Source organism: Tachysurus vachellii, chromosome 26 (genome assembly GCF_030014155.1).
Source record: "Tachysurus vachellii isolate PV-2020 chromosome 26, HZAU_Pvac_v1, whole genome shotgun sequence".
Classification (NCBI taxonomy): Eukaryota; Metazoa; Chordata; class Actinopteri; order Siluriformes; family Bagridae; genus Tachysurus; species Tachysurus vachellii.
The window spans coordinates 8,462,345-8,484,039 of NC_083485.1; the positions used below are offsets into that span (position 1 = coordinate 8,462,345).

The following is a 21,695-nucleotide window of genomic DNA, read 5'->3' on the forward strand; positions in this document are numbered from 1 at the left end:
GGTTTTTATTTTTATTTTTACAGTTTGAACATTTATAATTGAATTCATAAAAAAGATATTATTACTGTATTACTGAGTCATTAATATATTAGGAATAATTATTAAACAGAATGTATTATTTATAAAATTTTAATTGAGAATCATTGTATAGTGAGAACTTAAAAAAACAACTAGACTGCTGAATGATTTAGTTAAAAAATTGAAATGAGCACAGTGAAAGCACAGTTGCCAAAGTTAAACATTTCTTAGAAATTTTTAAAGTACACAGGCTCAGTTGTTAACTGTTAACTTTTTACATGGAAATTGTGAAAAGAAGAACATGCAAAGGATTAACAAATCTTTATGCCAACTCCTCTTCTCCCTCTTCCTCAAGCTCACCTTCTTCTTCAGCTGTGGCATCCTGGTACTGCTGGTACTCAGACACCAGGTCATTCATGTTGCTTTCTGCCTCTGTAAACTCCATCTCATCCATTCCTTCTCCTGTGTACCAATGCAGGAAGGCCTTTCTTCTGAACATGGCTGTGAACTGCTCAGACATGCGTTTGAACAGCTCCTGGATGGCCGTGCTGTTGCCAATGAAAGTGGCAGCCATTTTAAGCCCTCTTGGTGGGATGTCGCATACAGCAGTTTTGACATTGTTTGGAATCCACTCTACAAAATAGCTGCTGTTTTTGTTCTGCACGTTGAGCAACTGCTCATCGACCTCTTTCATGGACATGCGGCCCCGAAAGATAGCAGCCACAGTCAGATAGCGGCCATGGCGTGGGTCACACGCTGCCATCATATTCTTGGCATCAAACATCTGCTGTGTTAATTCGGGCACAGTGAGTGCACGGTACTGCTGGCTCCCTCTGCTGGTGAGTGGTGCAAAACCAGGCATGAAGAAGTGCAAACGAGGGAAGGGCACCATATTGACAGCCAGTTTTCGCAGATCAGCATTGAGCTGTCCAGGGAAACGGAGGCAGGTGGTCACACCACTCATGGTGGAAGAAACAAGATGGTTGAGATCACCATAAGTAGGAGTTGTGAGCTTTAAAGTACGGAAACAAATGTCATAAAGTGCTTCGTTGTCAATGCAATATGTCTCATCAGTGTTCTCCACCAGTTGGTGTACAGACAGAGTGGCATTGTAGGGCTCCACCACAGTGTCAGAGACTTTAGGAGATGGCACAACACTGAAAGTGTTCATGATGCGGTCAGGATACTCCTCACGGATCTTACTGATGAGCAGCGTGCCCATGCCTGATCCGGTGCCACCACCCAGGGAGTGAGTGAGCTGAAAGCCCTGTAGGCAGTCACAGCTTTCAGCCTCCTTACGAACAACATCCAGCACGGAGTCTACCAGCTCAGCACCTTCAGTATAATGGCCCTTGGCCCAATTGTTTCCAGCCCCACTCTGACCTGGGAAAAGCAGGACAATAAGGCTAAAATATTATGATTTTTTTTTTTTTTTTTTTTTACAGTTGAACAGGAGAGATTAACCTTCTTAGAAAATTTCTGGATTGGGTTTGAAAGTAACAAAAACTTTGCCCATTTATGGGTTTACTCACTTGAGGTACATCTTGGTTGCTCAAAAACCCAGTGGGTAATACCAAATCTCTTAATTCTTTTTGGATACTAATATTTGCATTGCTGCATATTACCCCAGGTTGCCAAAAGGGGCATTATTTATGCTGCCACAATATTAAATTACTGTGATGAAGGATTTAAATTCAATATACGATAGAATGAACTCAATTCAAGTGAAACAGCATACAAGTGTTGGTATGGAAATTATTTATCAGAATTTGACAGGACAAATGTGACAAAAGATTAGACAAAGAAAAAAGGTTTAGCTTTCATTTTTGTCTTTTTAACTTAATCTTTAAGGAGGCTTTTATATACATTTATAAAATATTAAAAAATTTCACCCACCAAAGACAAAGTTGTCTGGTCTGAAAACTTGTCCAAAAGGACCAGATCTTACAGAGTCCATGGTCCCTGGCTCTAAGTCCACGAGTACAGCCCGAGGAACATACTTTCCACCTATGGCACCACAGTATATATTTGACACAACAATCATTTAATGTAAAAATTAAACCATAACCTTACTGTATATGACAAATGGTGACATTATGAATAGCCGGATTTACCAGTGGCTTCGTTGTAATACACGTTAATCCGCTCGAGCTGCATATCGCTGTCACCGTGGTAGGTGCCAGTTGGGTCGATTCCATGCTCATCACTGATCACCTCCCAGAACTAAAATAACATGAATTTAGAACTAAAATAACATGAATTTAGAACTAAAATAACATGAATTTAGTTCAGTCTTACAATTTTCTAAACTTTGTAACATTTTCAAGCTATTCTGAGCAGAAATTTTCCTGGTAATCATGCATAGCCCAAAGCAAGCAGGCAACTACAAATGATTTATACAATTGCCAATGTTGAGCTCTGATTAAACAAACAAACAAACAAATAATAAATAAATGTTGAGAAAAATAGCTTAGATAAATAATATATTTACGGGTATATATATATATATATATATATATATATATATATATATATATATATATATATATATATATATATACATATATATTTGGGAACTGTGTACCTCTGTTGTTGCTAGGTAACCTAACTGACAACTAATAACACAAGACTTTAATAATTGTGTAATATTCATTTCTTAAACTTACTTTTGCACCAATTTGATTCCCACACTGACCAGCCTGAAGATGAACAATCTCTCTCATTTTGAAAAGTGTTTGATCAACAGAACTCGTGAAGGCAAACTTTCTAAAACAACCAGTTTCTCGTTGACGGTAAAATTCACGACTCGATTCATGAACTACACATTACTAGTCAGAATCAGAATCAGAATCAGAAAGAGCTTTATTGCCAAGTAAGCTTGCGCATACAAGGAATTTGTTTTAGTGTGATATGCTTCCCGTACACAGACACAACAACAACACACAAACAATAAAATTAAAATTAAAATATAAAAAATACACATATGTAAATACAAATAGTCAAATAAATTGAAAAATAATTATTGTATGTACAGTTGTGCTACAAATGATAGATTGGAATAGAATAGAATAGAATAGAATAGAATAGAATAGAATAGAATAGGCTGAGATGCAGGGATGTATTAGGATGGAGGTGGTAACAAATAAATGTAAGATCATTGCACATTGTAATTGCATAATGGGGGAACATTTAACTGTTCATGCGGTAGATTGCCTGGAGAAGAAACTGTTCTTGTACCTGCTTATGCTGGTTTTTGGGGCTCTGTAACTCTGAGGGATCCAGAGTGATTTTCTGAGCACTTTTCCTCACTCTGGATATATACAGTTCTTGAATGGTGTGCGGGGGAAAACCAATAATCTTTTCAGCAGTCTAAGCTGAACTATGTAGTTTTTACTAAGATGCTGTTTGTGAATTTCTGACCTTCTGTGTGCATGACTATAAGTTGATTGTGCCTGTGAATTGTTATTACCAGAGATTGTTTGCAAAAAATATTAAATGGTCAGAATGAGCTGAAGACAAGTTGGGCTATAAACAACTATAGGCAGAAATCAGAAACAGGTAAAAAAGCTAGAGAAAACCACAATCTAATCCAAAGTGATTATGTAAGCAGGCTATGTATCGGTGGCCATCTTTTAAGCGGGCTCTGGAGCAGCAGACATCTTGTTAGTGGATAGGCCACAGCGGATGAGGATCTCCTGCTTCATGTGATCATAATCCACATCCTCCTTGGCTTCCAGGGATTGTAGGCCAGCTGCGCTTCCTCGCTAAGCAGCGGAGCCAGAGTATTGGCCCAATCCCGCTTGGACCAGCACTACCGAACTGCAGTGTGCTTGAAGGTGTCCAAGACGGTCTCGTCGTCGTCGTCTGCCGTCAACTTGGAGAGGTGGTACTGAGTGTTGCAGTCGGGATCGGGGAGAGGGGTCCTTGCTGCCTGTGAGCTTTTCTTTAAATCCAGTAACTCCTGGGTGACGCTTTGGCGGATCTTCTCCAGCTCCTGGGTCACCCCATGCTGTTGTAAACTGGATTGCAGAAAATGCTCCAGAATATGCTCCATACTCGGGGCCGGCTCAGCTTCCATGTCTGAGAATGCCCACATTCTCCACCAGCGTAAGATCTTTGAAAGCGAAACACGGAGAATAGCATGCAGTTCCGAAATATGAGTAACAGAAAATCACCAATGTAATTTATTAAGTGTTATTTTCATCAATATTGGCAATTCAAAGAGGCTGAAGTCTACTTATAAATCCGGGGTAGACCTTCAGCCTACAAGATGAAGCAATCCAGCCAGAAGCAATGGGGTTAGTAGGTGGTGTCGTGGAAGTTTTGAGGTTTGAGAGAATTAAAGTATAAAATATCACACTGGTTGGCACAGGCAAGAGTAGAATGTTTTCACAATTTATTGCGTTCAGCTGCGCAGCAGGACCCAACACTCCGTGTGTAGCATGAGTAAGGCCGGGCCCCGATCATTGATGACATCAGGATTTTATAGACAGGATTCAAACAAACAGAACATGTAAAAGCAAAACATCATCAACCATTGGCTTAGAAGCATTGCCTGCTCATCTCCTGACCAAGCTAATCTGTACCTATCAAGGCCTTCTATAAGTTCTACTGGAAGCTGTTTATGCTGATTTAAGAAAACAACTGCAGTTTCTAGTCACAATAACTTCCAGTCACGAGAAGCATAGAAGCATAGAAGGACAAGGCCTTATAAACATCTCTAAAGTAAAAATTTCCACTACAGTGGCCTTTTTGGCCTTTTCCACCTTTTTGTAGTTTCCTTCCAGGAGCAAAGACAAAGCTCAGCAGCACCCAGAATAAACTCTATTTCCTTATGGAGAATCTGCAAAAATAGCATAGAGAGACCGAACATTAACCTTTACCTCCACCATGCTGCTGAGCCTAGCTCTCCGCTGTGTTCTCTTGCCATTGGATGAGTGCCACAGTGGCGCTCCTGATTGGCCACCATCTTTTTGGTGGGAATTTTGCCGCCCTGCCTTGCCCTCTGAATCACTGGCACTGACCTTGGTGCTGCACGCTTTGCTCTGCTGGTCAGCAGCGCTGTCCATGGTGCTGCACTGATGCTGCTTTCCTCTCCTGGCATGATTTTCTTGGTGAAGAGTGCAATTTCCTCTGTAACGTCTGGCGGTGCGGCAGCCGCTGCGACAGCTCACAAACTCTCCAGTGTCTTAAGTCTTTTTCAGATGATCCTGACCTGGATGGACCTGCACCACAGTCCCAACCAACTAGGAATTTTGAGTCCTATTTGATAGTAAAGGACAAGATCACCATGGTGGACGTAGTGGGATCTAATGGACACCAATGTTAGTACACTTCATGAACAATGAAGAACACTGAACATGCTCATAACCTCACTTCCCTGACCTGAGAGGGGTCAGAGTAAAACAGTTTGGCACGGAGTTAAAAAGGAATTCTGCAAAGAGTTTCACCCCACCTCAATGAACTGAGGTGACTACTGGGAAGAAATTATGGGCTGATATTGCACAAATTAAATGCGACTGGACTGATGAAAATGTGTGTGCAGGGCACCCAAAACATGACAATGGAAGAGTCAAGTCAAGAAGCTTTTATTGTCATTTCAAACATATATTGCATAGATGTTGCAGTACACAGTGAAATGAGACAATGTTTCTCCAGGACCATGGTGCTACATAAAACAAAGACAGAGCTAAGGACTTAGTAATTAGTCCTAGCTAAATAAATTGCAACTGTGCAACCTGCAGAAAACAATGCAGGACAAGACAAACAAGACAGTGCAGCACAAAAGATAATACACAAAAGACAATAAACAGAAACAGCATTGACCGGTGTTAATACTGTATGTTCAACAATATTGCATATGCAGAAATACTGGAATGAACACAGTATTATAGCAGCAGTTACCTGAGATATAGTAAAGGATTCTGCAAAACAGCAAACGACTGAAATGTAAGACAGCATGTGCAAAGAAATGCCCCTTACAGTAATCTCACAACTCAACTGTGAGATGCATGTCAAAGCACTGAAGACAAAAATGATTAAATGTGCAACCAACACAGTGAAATGTTTTCCTTTACCGCTTCACGGAAATATACAGCGGATTTACTCATCCAGATGACACAAGTGAGGGGAAAGTGACAGCACAAATTTCAACTCACAACGATTCAAGCATTGATCCAAGGGGCAATAACCTGACCACATAAGAAGAGGATGAAGCAGAAGTGGAAGAGGCAGTTCTGAATGAGAGAGTAGATGTTTTATTTGTGGTGCAGAAGATTATTAGAGTAATGATTGAATTTCAATTGGTTAAGTCAGATCCCATACCTCTTTTGTATTTATCTGAGTAGAAACTCAGCACCTCTGCTGTGAATTCAGTAAATCAAGCTCTCATAGATATGGCCAAAGATGTTACTAACTCTACATGCACACAATACATGGACAAACATGATCTGCACTGCACAGCTCACATACACATAAGGGACCACATGCACATTATGAACAAGAGTTCATTTGTTTTGAGAAAGACAAACAAAGCAGATGTGATCATTTGGAAGAATTTGTATTGGGATAATTAGTGATGTACTGTAGTACTGAGTCTACATGTAAGATCAGGGAAGACACACCCATTCAAATGGAGAATTCATACCCACCCATGTTTCTCTATCAAAAGATGAAAAAGAGAATTGAGAAGATTTATGAGGGTGGACATTGAAATGTGTGAAAACTGATGATTGTGCACCGGAAATAAGTGGATGAATGATTGACAGTTGCGTTCACCAATTAGTAGGGCACACTTCCTATTTAAACACCGATTGGTAGTAGCCGGAAAACGTCACGTCCAGGTTTTTCCTTTGTTTTGCTGGCAGTAGCTGCAGGTATGTGCAGATGGCAATTAGCAGTTTTGCAAATTGTTTCGTGTGTAACATTCCCTGATCCATTTGTGCCATCCTAGCTTGCCTTTTGCCCCTTTGGGTGGATTATTTTCCTTCGATGCTCCGGTAGTGAGCTGAACGACTGCTGAACTTCCAGTTAATCGGTGGCTTATGTAAATGCTGCAGGTCATCGCCTGAGAGCAGACTGGTGTGTTGGTGGTAATATCTGGAGGTGGTGAGTATTTTAGTATGCTTAAAGCTTAAGCTTGTGTTATGATCTTATTATTTACTAATAGTAACATCTGATGCTCTTTGCCTACATTTAGTGTTGATTCCTCCTTTTTGTCTTTTTGATTGATATCTCCTGTTAAGCTTACAACATGGACTACTGCATTACACTATTTGAGGGATACCGCTGACCTCGTTGTAGCTTTGACCTTACATTTCTTTCTCCTTGCAAGGACATCGTATAGTATAAGCTGTTTACTTTCTGTGGAAGATAACTTTTAGATTGGGTTTTCTTATTCATGGTCATATTTGTAAAAATTTGTTTGAGGGGATTTTTATGTTTCTTCTCATTAAAGTGTCTTCTATTGACTAAAGCAGTATGTGTATCATTTATGTATTATTCTTTCTATTGCTTTAGTTGCTGGAGTCTCCCACAGGTGGAAGGATCTTTTCTCACTTTTCACGTGATGGTTTTCTCCGTATGTGACATGTACAATGGGTGTGCTGGTTTAATGTGAGTTCACGGGGACCTGTGAGTTGTGCTTGTGGTTAACTTCATTGTGCAAGTTATCGCTTTTCTTCCTTGGGGGCCACAGCCTAGTATTTTGTTTTGTTTTTCATTTTGAGCATTGAAAATAGTAGTTGGCTACTTTGACTTGCAGCACAGAGTTTGTATATTCCCCTTGCTTTGGCAAGTATATGAGTAGGTGTCCAGGATGTTGGGTTATTAATTTGTTTCCATGTGCATGCTTACCTCCACATTTTAGCGTAGTGGGCAGGATATGGCGGCTTTTTGGATTCAGACCATGAGTTGTTTTGTGTTGTCTGTTGTGTGTTTGTTTCCTTTTTTGTGTTTTCCACAACGGTGGTGACAGGGCAGTGAAGTTCTGGTTGAGCAAGTGTTGTTATCCAAGATGGTGGATTGGCAGTAGAATGCTAGACTAAAAACAAACCTTAACTGGCTGGCCCTCCGGGGAAATTCTACTTTCAAAGTTTGCTCCCCAGACAATAAACTGGACTACATCCGACTAGAACGCACTACAGGGTGAGAGTTTAGAAACTGCTGTGTCTTTGTTTTCACAGAGACGTGGATCAGCAACAGAGTTCTGGACACAGCCATTCAGCTAGATAGGCTCATCTTGTTTTGAGCCAACAGAAATGTAACTCTGTGTGGTAAGGCTTGCGGCAGTGGTGTGTGTGTTTGCATCAATACAGAATGGTGCAAGAACTCTGTGCTTGTAACTAGCTACTGTTTATCGTCAGTGGAGTTTATGATTGTTAGATGTAGGCCATTTTATTTGCAGGAGCCACGCGTTGAGTACACAGCCTGGAACATCTTCAGTGAGGCTTCAACCAACAGCGACTTCGTCAACTTGAAGGAGTACACGGCATCAGCTACATCGGCAAGTGCAATGATGACATGACCATCTCTAAGACCATCACCACACTCTCCAACCAGAAGCCGTGGATGACTGCTAAAGTTCATGCGCTGCTAAAGACTAGAGACCTAGCCTTCAAAAGAAAGGACAGGGCAGCCCTAAGAACAGCAAGGGCCAAACTGTCCCAAGTCATCAGAGAAGCAAAGTGAATACATGCTCAGCAGGCAGCAGAGGAATACATGCTCAGCTGTCAGCAGACAGCAGAGAAATCCGTTGCATGTGGCTGGGCATACAGGCGATCACGATCTACTTTACAGTTTCACCTGCCCGTGATAGTGATGCCTCCCTCCCAGATGCATACTAATGCTGTTCATAGACTTAAGTTCAGCATTCAACACAATCATCCCTTAGCACATGATTGAGAAGCTGAGCCTTCTGGGACTGAACACCTTCCTTTGATCAACTGGATCAACAGGTCTATGGGGAAGCAATTTGCAGGGAGCGAGAGGGAATGGCAGGTGGGACGAGGGGTTGGAGTCTGTCGGTACCTGTGTTAATGTGATACAATGTGAGGTTCAGGGAGATCTTGGGTTAGTTTCGGTTGTCATTGGTCAATTGTCTGGGTTAAGTAAGCTCCAATATACTGTTTGATTGATACTGCTTCAATTGTGTCAGACTGTTTCAACTGTTTCAATTACAGAGAGTTGCTATCGGCTGAGGTTTGAACCTTTGGCCATGATTGGTTGCGGTCCTGACACTGGCTGCAGCTCCAAGCTGCCAGTGGTCTTGAAATCCACTATGATGGTTATATTAAGCTGGATATCGAATTGTGTGGTAGCGTAGTCTATAGTAGTAGTATAGTATTGGTAGTCTGTGATCCCAGAACAGGTAGTACAGGTTAGGGAGTATGAAAATGTGGTCGCAATTCATGAAGGACATCTGGGTGGTAACACCCTTTCCCATGAGATCCCATTACTTGATGCAAGTTTGACAAAGCTATCGACGTATTCCACCATCAGTGCCTGAGCTGGTATAGACTCACATTAGCCATCTCCTTGATGCACAGATTATTGGGGGAAGTTGTATATGCCATATGCCTCCCTGGTGGTGCTGTTAAGGAAAAAGGAATGGAGCATTCCTTTATGTGTAGGCTATTAGCAGCTTAATTCTAAAATGCATAAAGATGCTTTTCAGTTACCTCATATTGAGAAAACTTTAGACTGTTTTTGTACACCTTTTGCACCTTCCAACTTTTAATGGAGCACCTTTTTGTTGACCAGCAACACCAATCTGTTTTGCTATATCTGGATGATATCCTTCTACAGCAGCTGATGGGAAAGTGTGCCTTTTTTTGGGAGGAGGTAAGGCATTCGGGCCATATAATTTCATCCCAGGGGTAGCAACTGACCCAACCAAGGTTGAGACAGTGGCTCAGTCGTCTAACCCAAGGACTGTGTCTGAATTGCTTTTCCATGTGAAAACATTTTGGGGTTTGTTAGCTACTATCAGCATTTTGTGGAAGGATTTTCTAACTTAGCAGGCCGAGGTATTAACCCAGTTACATCAACATCACGGACATCAAGGTACAGAACGAACACCTGAGTTGGTACGTCAGTGGTGCTACTGGCCACATATGTCTGCTGATGTTGCCTGCTGGGTTCAGGGGTGTAAACAGTGTCAGCAAGCCAAAGATGTTGCACCAGTTACCTGTAGTTATATGATGCAGTTAGTTGAATGAGATAGTGGTCACTGATTTTACGGTATTGGAACAGTCCCTTTCAGAGCAAGACAACGTGTTGGTAATGGCAGTTAGTAATGGCAGATTACTGGCACTTGGGACCAGAGGGCCGTGATGCTGGCCAGTGTCTTGGTGGAAGAGTGGTTCTTTAAGTTTGTTGTTCCTGTGAGGATTCATTCTGACCATGGCTGGAATTTAAGTCCAAGTTGATTCAGCAGTTGTGTAGCCTTTACCAGGTCAGTAAAGCTGACTGGCCATTACCAGTCGGTAATGGCAAGCATGAGAGGTCAATCGGACTTTGCACAATTTGCTCCGAACCTAGCCCACTGGAAGAAAGAGGGATTGGGCATCTTGCCTAGCACAGGTCTTGATTTGTTATAATACAACTACACACCAGGTCACTGATGAGTCTCCCTTCTTTTTAATGTTTGCTTTGATGAGTTCAAGAACCCGTGGCAGGTACAGTACACCGGTGGGTGGTGGAGCATGGTTATAGGTTGCTATAGATGGTGCTTGAGAATGACTGGAGACTGTGGCAAGTCACCGTAAGGCTGGACATGAATAGTGGGTGAGGAAATTGTCATTAAGGAGGGCTAGTTGGTCAAGATCCATGATCTGTGGAGTCCCACTGTGTACCGGGTGGTCAAAGGCCCCTGGAATGGTGAACCTGTGTATGCAGTGGCTCCAGTGAGTGACCCAACTAATGTCCGCCAGGTAAATTGTACCGCTTTGAAGCCTCGATTCCATGAGGAGGCAGCCTTGGGGGAAATCCCTGAGAGCCAGGTTGAATTGTCTGAAACGTTGGTGGATGAGTTAGAACCTGAAGATTGGGATCTGGCTTATGTGGTGTCTTAAGCCCCAATGATCAACCACTGTGGGTAGATCTCTTTCAGAAAAAAACACCTCTTCAACGAAGATTGCGGGTGAAGCATCCCCAGTGGGCCCTCTCAGGGCCCTCTAATTTTAGTTTGGCATGGTCCCATATCGACCTGGAGGTGTAGGGGTGGGCCAGGATTCCAATGTGCACCATCTACCGAAATCTCTAGTGAGAGGAACTACAAAAGTTCCTGGTTCTTCTACATTAGCTCCCAATGCTGTTATGGCTTTGTTTAGGCCTTGGGATTGAGATCATATTTTGGTAAGCCCTTCTTGGTATTGTTTCATTGGTGGGATGACTATGAGGGGTGTGTGTGGGGGGAGCAGTATTGTCCCTCTAGAGAAATGATGAAGCACCTCTCTAGCAGTGCCTCATTTCTGGTGCTCTGTGCAGGCGCTCGATGTTAGAGCTGTTTGCTGGTTTATATGACTGACTGTTTGGTGACACAGTTTGCTTCATTTCTAGTGTGGACTTAGGAGACTAGTGGGATACTTTTTAGCGACAGCCATTTCTGTATGTTGCATGCCATTGAACTCTTTTTGACTAGCGTAAATTGCTAGCCATCAGGTATGTCATCCTTAATATGTACATGTTTTAACTAGTATGGTAGCATTTTTTTATTTGATCTGCCTTTTGTACTTACCCAGTTAGAGTGTGGCTAAGCAATGTTGCAGCAGGTGTTCTGGTCTTGCATTTGTACAACCATCTCAGAAGTTTACTTATATCCTCGGGATGAAGAATTTATAGGACATCAGACTGTGTGAGCATGACAGTGATTCGTGCTTCATTAGCTGATCACCAGCATCAAGTGACACCGACTTGTGGGGTTGTCCGGCTAGTACTATTAATAGAGGTGTATCCTCTGTCGTGCACAGAGCAGTATTTTTTTCTTTTAAACTTTTGAGTCTGTGCAATTTGCGAGACTGGACTGACCAATCCTGATGCTTGGTGCTTAATGTTCCTCCAGTTTGAATAGTTGAATGGTAAATGTGAAAGTTCAGCCAGGAGCGGCACATATCAGTGTGTTTAGCCACCAAATTGTCACAGTCTTGTCTTTAAAATTCCTTTTGTCGTTTTCCTTTCTCTTTATTGTCTTTATGTGGTTCAATTGCTTTTCTTTTATTTCAATACTGGTGTTTTCATTTTTCATTTGTATGGGTTGCTGTGCTAAGTAATGTGATGTTTTTGTTTTTATGAGAGTGCATGGTGTGTTTATGTGCTCCTAACTGTATTTAACTTTCATTTCCCTTCAGAATTGGTGTGGCCAGCTATAGCAAGAATGTGCCTTCCTGTGTGTTGGTGGTGGTGCTTCTGGCAATTGCAGTGCTTAAAAGAGGGGTGTTGTACTGTATGTGCTGTGGTGTTGGGGTGCATATCTGTTGTTTGTCCTCTGGCATAGCGAGGCCTGTATCCAATTCTGGAGAGGTACCAAGTGTGATTGTTTTTCCATATGAATGAATTCATGTGCAATTTGAAATAAAGAATTTTGTAATTACAATCCGGTCAGGTACCTGATTTAGCCGTAACTGTGTGTCTTTGGAGCTTAATGAAATGGTGAGTCCCCGGTAGTAAGCCCCCAGGGTGGCATAATTGGACTTGCAGCCCATAGTTAGTATATTCCCAATGCTTTGGAAAGTATATGAGTGAGGGGTCCGTGCTGTTGGGTTTTTCATTTGTTTCCATGTGCATGTGTATTGTCACACATGAAAATTAGCATGAAGCAAAAGGTTCCCCATTTATAATGATAGCAGATATGCGTTCAGGGTAGTACATGATATTTGCCACATTGTCCAATTAGAGGTTTCCTTACTTATTAGGTAAATAAATCATGTACAATGCCCTTATTTCTGATCTCCTGGATGCAGTCCTATAAACAAAATCTAGTGCCATATGTAAATGTGAAGCACATACAGAAAAACTAACTTCATTTCACAGGGTAATGCCAAAGCAGATACAGCAGCAAAGGCAGATGCACAATAATCCTCTATGAATAAAGAAACTTTATGTATTTTGAAAATGTGTACTCCCACGACTGAACTTGAAAACTTTCAGGCACTTTTCACAGAAGAAGAAAGAGCAGCATGGAGAAAAGCAGGATGTATGGTAAGAAATGGGGTTTGGTACAGCCCTAATGACAAACCGTACATGTCAAATAAATTGTTTCCTTACTATAATAAGTTGTCAAATGAGTAAAGATCATGCATCAAAAGAAGGGATGTACAACAGTATCTCTAGATATTGGTATACATAAGGCTCCCAAAAACTTTGTGAAAGATGATTTGTTATTGTGCAACCTTGCCCTCTATTCTTTCAAAAATACCTAAACAGGTAAAGGAGGCATTGCCTAAAGCAATGTAAACAGATCTGCACAAGCCATGCGATTGGGTGATGGTGAAGGATTTCAGGAGGAAGGGCTGGGACGGTTCCAGGTACTTCTGAACATGTAGACTGCGGTGAGGTTTGCAGAGAGAGAGACATGGATTCACATTAGCCATTGTATGCGAGTTCCAGAGCCTGGGGAAAAAACAGCAAACCAAAGTTGCTAGGAGGAGCAAGAAAGTATCTTAGCGCACACGGTGCTAGTAACCTCTCTTGTGAGCTCCAGCTGATTCTACATGACACATAAAGTGTCAGAGTTGGAAGAAAAACCTGCCATAGCACAGCTTGTTGACACTGAGAGAAGAAGCAGCTTCATCTGAACCCGCAGGGCAAAGACACACACATTTCACACTTTGCTGCATGAAAGAGTAACACATGTATGCTCACACAGTAGAGACCGCATGTGACTTGTAAAGAAGTCATAATTAGATTGACTCTTTGCTTTTATTAGGATTTTATGTGTTTGGGTCCTATCCCAACAATACAGCATTAGCCACTGAAGATCATGTCTTTTATGTTTTGTTCATCACATTTACATTTACAGCATTTGGCAGATGCCCTTTTCCAGAGTGACATACAAAAGTGCTTACTGTAAGTCTTTGTCATTGAATGCATGAACTCTGTTTAACTAGGTTACAGACTTAAGATACCATGTGCCTAAAATACTGTTAAAAGACATACAGTACTGTACAACAAACAGGGAAGAAAGTGCTTGTTGAAGTGTTTCATGAATAAGTAGGTCTTCAACCGTCGTTTGAAAATAGCCAGTGACTCAGCTGTCCGGACCCATAGGGGAAGTTCATTCCACCACCTTAGTGCCAGAACAGAAAAGAGTCTTGTAGTATACTTACCTCTTATCTAGAGAATTGGTGGGGCCAGTCGAACAATGCTGGTAGCTCTGAGGGGGCGAAGTGCAGTGCGAGGAGTGATGAGGTCTTTGAGGTAAGAGGGAGCTGGTCTATTTTCGGGCTTTGTAGTCAAGCATCAGTGTTTTGAATATGATTTTCAGTGTGAGGAATCGGATCAGTGGGGTGGTATGCAAGAACTTAGGCATGTTGAAAACAAGTCGTGTAGCTGCATTTGAAAACTCTGCAAGAGATTGAAACCCTGCAAGGGAGAATGATATGCTGATGTAATATTGTACTTGATCAAGCTTAGCTTTATAAATGTACTCATGTTCTTGATTGATTATGTGTACTGTGTTATCTAGCATTTTCATTCTCTAATAATTTGTAAAAAAAAAATTTTGGATTTTCCCGGGACAAAAGGAGGGAATTGTGATGGAAATTTTTACAAAGAAGCTGTTTGTGAAGTTCTGCCCTTCTGTGTGCAGGACTAGAAGTTTGTTGTGACTAGAAATTGTTATTACCAGAGATTATTGGTATTAAATTATTAGAGGGTCAGAATGAGCTGGAGATGAGTTGGCTCATAAACAACTCAAGGCAGACCTTGGTAAGTGTAAGATTATCCTGATCAGGAGATGATCAGGTGTTGTCCATCTAGCCATTAATTGAGTATGTTTTCCTTTCTTCAGTTTCTATGTTTGTACAACAGCACAAATAAATTGTTAACCTTTTTACTCTTGCTCATGCCTATCAGTGTGCTATTTTATCAAAACTTCCGCAGTACAGCTTCATGTGCCAGGAAGCCCTTGTGTCTGTGTAAGCTTCTATCTCTCCCTTTTAGGAGTTTCTTTCTTTTCTGGTTAGAGTCTCATCACTTGGAATAAAGTGCTTGCTTACTGTTGCTGAGGATGATAAGATTGATTGTTGTGTATTTAAGCATTAATAGAGTCTGTCAAATGAATTACATGATAAACAGAAGATCAGGGAACCTTCCCCTGAGTTTTAGCTTTTCCGGACTCCATTCCCCATAAGCCATGTACCGGGACTGATTACACTGCCACCTGCGACCAATTACCCAGCGCCTATTTAAAGCGAACTTGACAACAGCGCAAAGTCTTGATTTGCTATGGCTGTCACACTAAGTGTTTCTGATCTGTTTCTGTGTTTTGTTCCTGTATTTTGCTTTACGACTGTTTGCTGCCTGCCCTGACCTTCTGCATGTTATTCTGACCACGTCTTTGCCTTGCCTACTCTGTTGTGTTTGCCGTTATTGAAACCTGCCTGTTGTTTACGAGAATGCTAAATAAAAGCTGCAAATTCAATATTTTAGATCATTTTAAAAACACTTAGATATGAGAACTATATTTAAACAACATGCACATCTGCTGGTTAAAAATACCTAATGTACTTCCTAAATAATAATTACATCATGCTACAAGTTACATGTTTTAAACACTAGTTGGTCCTCAAGTATTTACTTTCATATGCAAACAGTCTTGTAATAAGGGAGGACAAGAAAGGCTGCACAGCATTGTTTGATCAGATATTCATAGGTTTTTATTTTTGTTTTTACAGTTTGAACATTTATAATTGAATTCATAAAAAAAGATACTATTACAGTATTACTGAGTCCTGCATCTATTAGTTACTGTATAATTGTTACCCAGAATGTATTATTTATAAAATTTTAATTTTAATCATTGTATAGTGAGAACTTAAAAGACAACTAGACTGCTGAATGATTTAGTTAAAAAATTGAAATGAGCATAGGGAAAGCACTGATGCCAAAGTTAAACATTTCTTAGAAACTTTGACAGTACACAGGCTCAGTTGTTAATGGTTAACTTTTTACATGGAAATTGTGAAAAGAAGAACATGTAAAAGATTAACAGCTCTTTATGCCAACTCCTCTTCTGCCTCTTCCTCAAGCTCACCCTCTTCTTCAGCTGTGGCATCCTGGTACTGCTGGTACTCAGACACCAGGTCATTCATGTTGCTTTCTGCCTCTGTAAACTCCATCTCATCCATTCCTTCTCCTGTGTACCAATGCAGGAAGGCCTTTCTTCTGAACATGGCTGTGAACTGCTCAGACATGCGTTTGAACAGCTCCTGGATGGCCGTGCTGTTGCCAATGAAAGTGGCAGCCATTTTAAGCCCTCTTGGTGGGATGTCGCATACAGCAGTTTTGACATTGTTTGGAATCCACTCTACAAAATAGCTGCTGTTTTTGTTCTGCACATTGAGCAACTGCTCATCAACCTCTTTCATGGACATGCGGCCCCGGAAAATAGCAGCCACAGTCAGATAGCGGCCATGGCGTGGGTCACACGCTGCCATCATATTCTTGGCATCAAACATCTGCTGTGTTAATTCGGGCACAGTGAGTGCACGGTACTGCTGGCTCCCTCTGCTGGTGAGTGGGGCAAAACCAGGCATGAAGAAGTGCAAACGAGGGAAGGGCACCATATTGACAGCCAGTTTTCGCAGGTCAGCATTGAGCTGTCCAGGGAAACGGAGGCAAGTGGTCACACCACTCATGGTGGCAGACACAAGATGGTTGAGATCACCATAAGTAGGAGTTGTGAGCTTTAAAGTACGGAAACAAATGTCATAAAGTGCTTCGTTGTCAATGCAATATGTCTCATCAGTGTTCTCCACCAGTTGGTGTACAGACAGAGTGGCATTGTAGGGCTCCACCACAGTGTCAGAGACTTTAGGAGATGGCACAACACTGAAAGTGTTCATGATGCGGTCAGGATACTCCTCACGGATCTTACTGATGAGCAGCGTGCCCATGCCTGATCCGGTGCCACCACCCAGGGAGTGAGTGAGCTGAAAGCCCTGTAGGCAGTCACAGCTTTCAGACTCCTTACGAACAACATCCAGCACGGAGTCTACCAGCTCAGCACCTTCAGTATAATGGCCCTTGGCCCAATTGTTTCCAGCCCCACTCTGACCTGTGAAAAGCAGGACAATAAGTCTAAAATATGGCTAAAAACTTTTTTTACAGTTGAATAGGAGAGATTAACATTATTTGACAATTTTTGGATTTACTTACTTGAGGTCCTACATATCTTGGTTGATCAAAAACCCAGTGGGTATTACCAAATCTCTTAATTATTTTTTGAAACAAATATTTGCATTGCTGCATATGACCCCAGGTTGCCAAAAGGAGCATTATGTATGCTGCCACAATATTAAATTACTGTGATGAAGGATTTAAATTCAATATATAATAGAATGAACTAAATTCAGAGTGAAACAGCCACAAGTGTTGGTATGGAAATTATTTATCAAAATTTGACAGGCTTACACACACCTACACCTCAGAACAATGAAATTGCAGGGGTAGGGGAAGACAACACCACACCATTTTAGTAGTAATTTCATGATTAATTACATTTTGCAAAATGTGACAAAGGGTTAGACAAAGAAAAATGGTTTAGCTTTTCATTTCTGTCTTTTTAACTAAATCTTTAAGAAGTCTTTTACTGTATATACATCTATAAAATATTTAAAAATTTCACCCACCAAAGACAAAGTTGTCTGGTCTGAAAACTTGTCCAAAAGGACCAGATCTTACAGAGTCCATGGTCCCTGGCTCCAAGTCCACGAGTACAGCCCGAGGAACATACTTTCCACCTATGGCACCACAGTATATATTTGACACAACAATCATATAAGGTAAACCTTAAACTATAACCTTACTGTATATGACAAATGCTGACGTTATGAATAGCTGGATTTACCAGTGGCTTCGTTATAATACACGTTAATCCGCTCGAGCTGCATATCGCTGTCACCATGGTAGGTGCCAGTTGGGTCGATTCCATGCTCATCACTGATCACCTCCCAAAACTAAAATAACATGAATTTAGATCAGACTTACTTACAAATTTCTAAACTTTGTAACATTTTCAAGCTAGTCTGAGCAGAAATGTTCCTGGTAATCATGCATAGCCCAAAGCAAGCAGGCAACTACAAATGATACAATTGGCAATGTTGAGCTACAATTAAATAAACAAACAAACAAGTAAATAATAAATAAATGTTGAGAAAAGTAGCTTAGATAAATAATATATTTAGGGAGATATATATATATATATATATATATATATATATATATATATATATATATATATATATATATATATATATATATATAATGTGTGTGGGTACTGTGCACCTCCGTTGCTGCTAGGTAACCTAAACTAATAACACAAGACTTTAATAATTGTTTAATATTCATCTTTTAAACTTACTTTTGCACCAATTTGATTCCCACACTGACCAGCCTGAAGATGAACAATCTCTCTCATTTTGAAAAGTGTTGATCAAAAGAAATCGTGAAGGCAAACTCTCTAAAACACCCCGTTTCTCGTTGACAGTAAAATTCACGACTCGTTCATGAACTACATTACTAGTCAGAATCAGAATCAGAATCAGAAAGAGCTTTATTGCCAAGTAAGCTTGCACATACAAGGAATTTGTTTTAGTGTGATAAAACACAACACAGACACAACATACACAGACACAACACACAGACAATAAAAATAAAATGAGAATATAAAAAACACATATGTAAATACAAATAGACAAATAAATTGAAAAATAAATTGAAAAATAAGTATTTTATGTACAGTTGTGCTACAGTATAAATGATAGAATAGAATAGAATAGAATAGAATAGAATAGAATAGAATAGAATAGAATAGAATAAGATGCAGGGATGTACTGTATTAGGATGGAGGTGGTGACAAATAAATGTAAGATGATTGCACATTGTAATTGCATAATGGGGGAACATTTAACTGTTCATGCACCTGGTTGTGCTGGTTTTTTGTGCTCTGTAACTCTGAGGGATCCAGAGTGATTTTCTGAGCACTTTTCCTCAATCTGGATATATACAGTTCTTGAAGGGTGTGCAGGGGAAAACCAATAATCTTTTCAGCAGTCTAAGCTGAACTATGTAGTTTTTACTAAGATGCTGTTTGTGAATTTCTGACCTTCTGTGTGCATGACTATAAGTTGATTATGCCTATGAATTGTTATTACCAGAGATTGTTTGCAAAAAATATTAAAAGGTCAGAATGAGCTGAAGACAAGTTGGGCTATAAACAACTATAGGCAGAAATCAGAAGCAGGTAAAAACGCTAGAGAAAACCACAATCTAATCCAAAGTGATTATGTGAGTGGGCTATGTATCGGTGGCCATCTCGTAAGCGGGCTCTGGGGTGGCGGCCATCTTGTGAGCGTGCTCTGGGGCGGCGGACATCTTGTGAGTGGATAGGCCACAGCGGATGAGGATCAATCCCGCTTGGACCCACCCTACCTTACTGCAGTGCGCTTGAAGGTGTCCATGATGGTCTCGACGTCGTCGTCTGCCGGTAACTTGGAGAGCCGGTCCTAAGTGTTGCAGTCGGGCTCAGGGAGTGGGGTCCTTGCTGCCTGTGAGCTTTTCTTTAAATCCAGTAACTCCTGGGTGACGCTTTGGCGGCTCTTCACCAGCTCCTGGGTCACCCCATGCTGTTGTAAACTGGATTGCAGCAAATGCTGCAGAATTTGCTACATACTCGGGGCCGGCTCTGCTTCCATGTTCCATAATCTGTACCTATCAAGGCCATCTAAAAGTTCTACTGGAAGCTGTTTATGCTGATTTAAGAAAATAACTGTGTAAGAAATAAAAATTTTGTTGTGTAAAAATAAGACAATGATGGTGAAGATCTTAATGAAGAACAAGAATTTTATTCCAGCATTGCAGTGACAAAATAAATGAAGTACTTTGGGTTCATCGGAGTCAGTAAGAACCCAGAGCAAATCCTGCTCAAGCATTTTATACTGTTTTCCCTTTTGGTAATTTAAATGAGGTGCTGCTTTAAATGTGTATTGAGTGTACGAACTGTGTCTCCCAAATGGCTGGGCTACACCTTGTTGTCTAGCTGATTGTCTTTATAGTAAATGTTAATCATGGTCACGTACACCTTGTCTTGGTATTGTAACAATTGTTATCACCTAAATGGTCACTTTAAATGGTAATCGCGGTCACGTACACCTTGTCTTGGTATTGTTACAATTGTTATCAACCAAGTGGTCACTTTAAATGGTAATCGCAGTCACATAGACCCTTTGTTCGTTGTGATCTTTGATGTTCTGCTGCCGTTCCCATATTTCTAATTGAATCAAGTTTATACGTTTAGAGTCCTAAACGTATTACCTTAAGATATTTAAACCTTTTTAGGAATGTGTCAGGACTCTGCCTGGACTTTGGCCATGTGCCTTTTGTTTATGTTTTCATGTTCACGTGTCTGCACCGCCCTTGTCTTTTCTGCCCCGCCTCTGCACTCCTGTCCCTCATGTTAATTAATTATTTGTGTTATTTAGTTGAGCCGCGTTGCATTGTGCAGCGCGGAATCCTCTTGTCTATTGTCTCCTGTCGTCGTCATGTCCGGTTATGTCTGTTTCGTGTGTATTTCAGTTATTAAATTCCCTGTTTTTGTTAAGCTGTCCTGCATTTGGGTCCGTTTTTATCCCGCGATCGTTGACAGAAGGATTCCGCCAGACCAGGACCCAGCAGGACAGCTGCAGCTTGGACCGGCCGCTTGGGAGCATTCTTTTTTATTGGATTTTTTTTTTCCCTTGGACTTTGCGGGTTTTGGTGACATCGGTCCGCATTTTTCCGGTGGGGGACGCCGCTCCGCTTCCGGCTTTTCCGCGGGGGGCGCCGCTCCACTTCCTGGTTGCGGGCCGTGTCACCAGCCCGAGTTTTGTTTTGTTTTTTCGGTGTCCTGTGACATCGCCCCGCATCTGTCCGGTGGGGGGCGTCGCTTCACATCTGGTTTCCGTGGGGGACGCCGCCCCACTTCCTGTCCGTGGGGGGTGTTGCAGGCCCGTGTTTTGCCCACTGGATTTTTTTTTCTGTTCTGTGGAGGTTTTTGTTTTTTCCCTGCCCTCCCTCCCCTTTTCCTGGTTCTGAGAGGTGGGTCTGGCCGTGGTGCGTCGGGGGTTGTGCTCGGCCCTCCTGTTCGGCTGTGGACGTCGCTCAGCCCTCCTGTTCGGCTGTGGACGTCGCTCGGCCCTCCTGTTCGGCTGTGGACGTCGCTCGGCCCTCCTGTTCGGCTGTGGACGTCGCTCGGCCCTCCTGTTCGGCTGTGGACGTCGCTCGGCCCTCCTGTTCGGCTGTGGACGTCGCTCGGCCCTCCTGTTCGGCTGTGGACGTCGCTCGGCCACTCTGGCTGCGCCGCCGTGTGCCTTGCTCCCCCCACCTGCCTCGCCGTGTGCCTTGCTCCCCCCACCTGCCTCACCGTGTGCCTTGCTCCCCCCACCTGCCTCGCCGTGTGCCTTGCTCCCCCCACCTGCCTC

At 41.8% G+C, this 21,695-nt stretch overlaps 2 protein-coding genes across 9 annotated transcripts; both read right to left on the minus strand.

The window, feature by feature from the left end:
* Window positions 1-340: 340 nt before the first annotated feature.
* LOC132840647 (tubulin beta-4B chain-like) lies at window positions 341-2,741 on the minus strand. 8 transcript variants are annotated; one of them, XM_060862464.1, is made up of 5 exons: window positions 2,685-2,741; window positions 2,133-2,241; window positions 1,915-2,025; window positions 1,322-1,401; window positions 341-463 (listed from the first exon to the last, which is right to left on the minus strand). In XM_060862464.1, exons 1-5 carry the CDS (start codon window positions 2,739-2,741, stop codon window positions 341-343), a joined length of 480 nt encoding a protein of 159 aa, XP_060718447.1. The 8 variants fall into 8 exon arrangements, with proteins under 8 accessions (XP_060718447.1, XP_060718446.1, XP_060718443.1 ...); XM_060862463.1 differs by having other exon boundaries at window positions 341-552; window positions 1,279-1,401; XM_060862460.1 differs by having other exon boundaries at window positions 341-1,155; window positions 1,255-1,401.
* Window positions 2,742-16,232: 13,491 nt separating this feature from the next.
* LOC132840631 (tubulin beta chain-like) lies at window positions 16,233-18,190 on the minus strand. Its single transcript, XM_060862429.1, has 3 exons — window positions 18,086-18,190; window positions 17,868-17,978; window positions 16,233-17,293 (listed from the first exon to the last, which is right to left on the minus strand). Exons 1-3 carry the CDS (start codon window positions 18,126-18,128, stop codon window positions 16,233-16,235), a joined length of 1,215 nt encoding a protein of 404 aa, XP_060718412.1. The 5' UTR covers window positions 18,129-18,190.
* Between the last annotated feature and the right edge of the window lie 3,505 nt (window positions 18,191-21,695).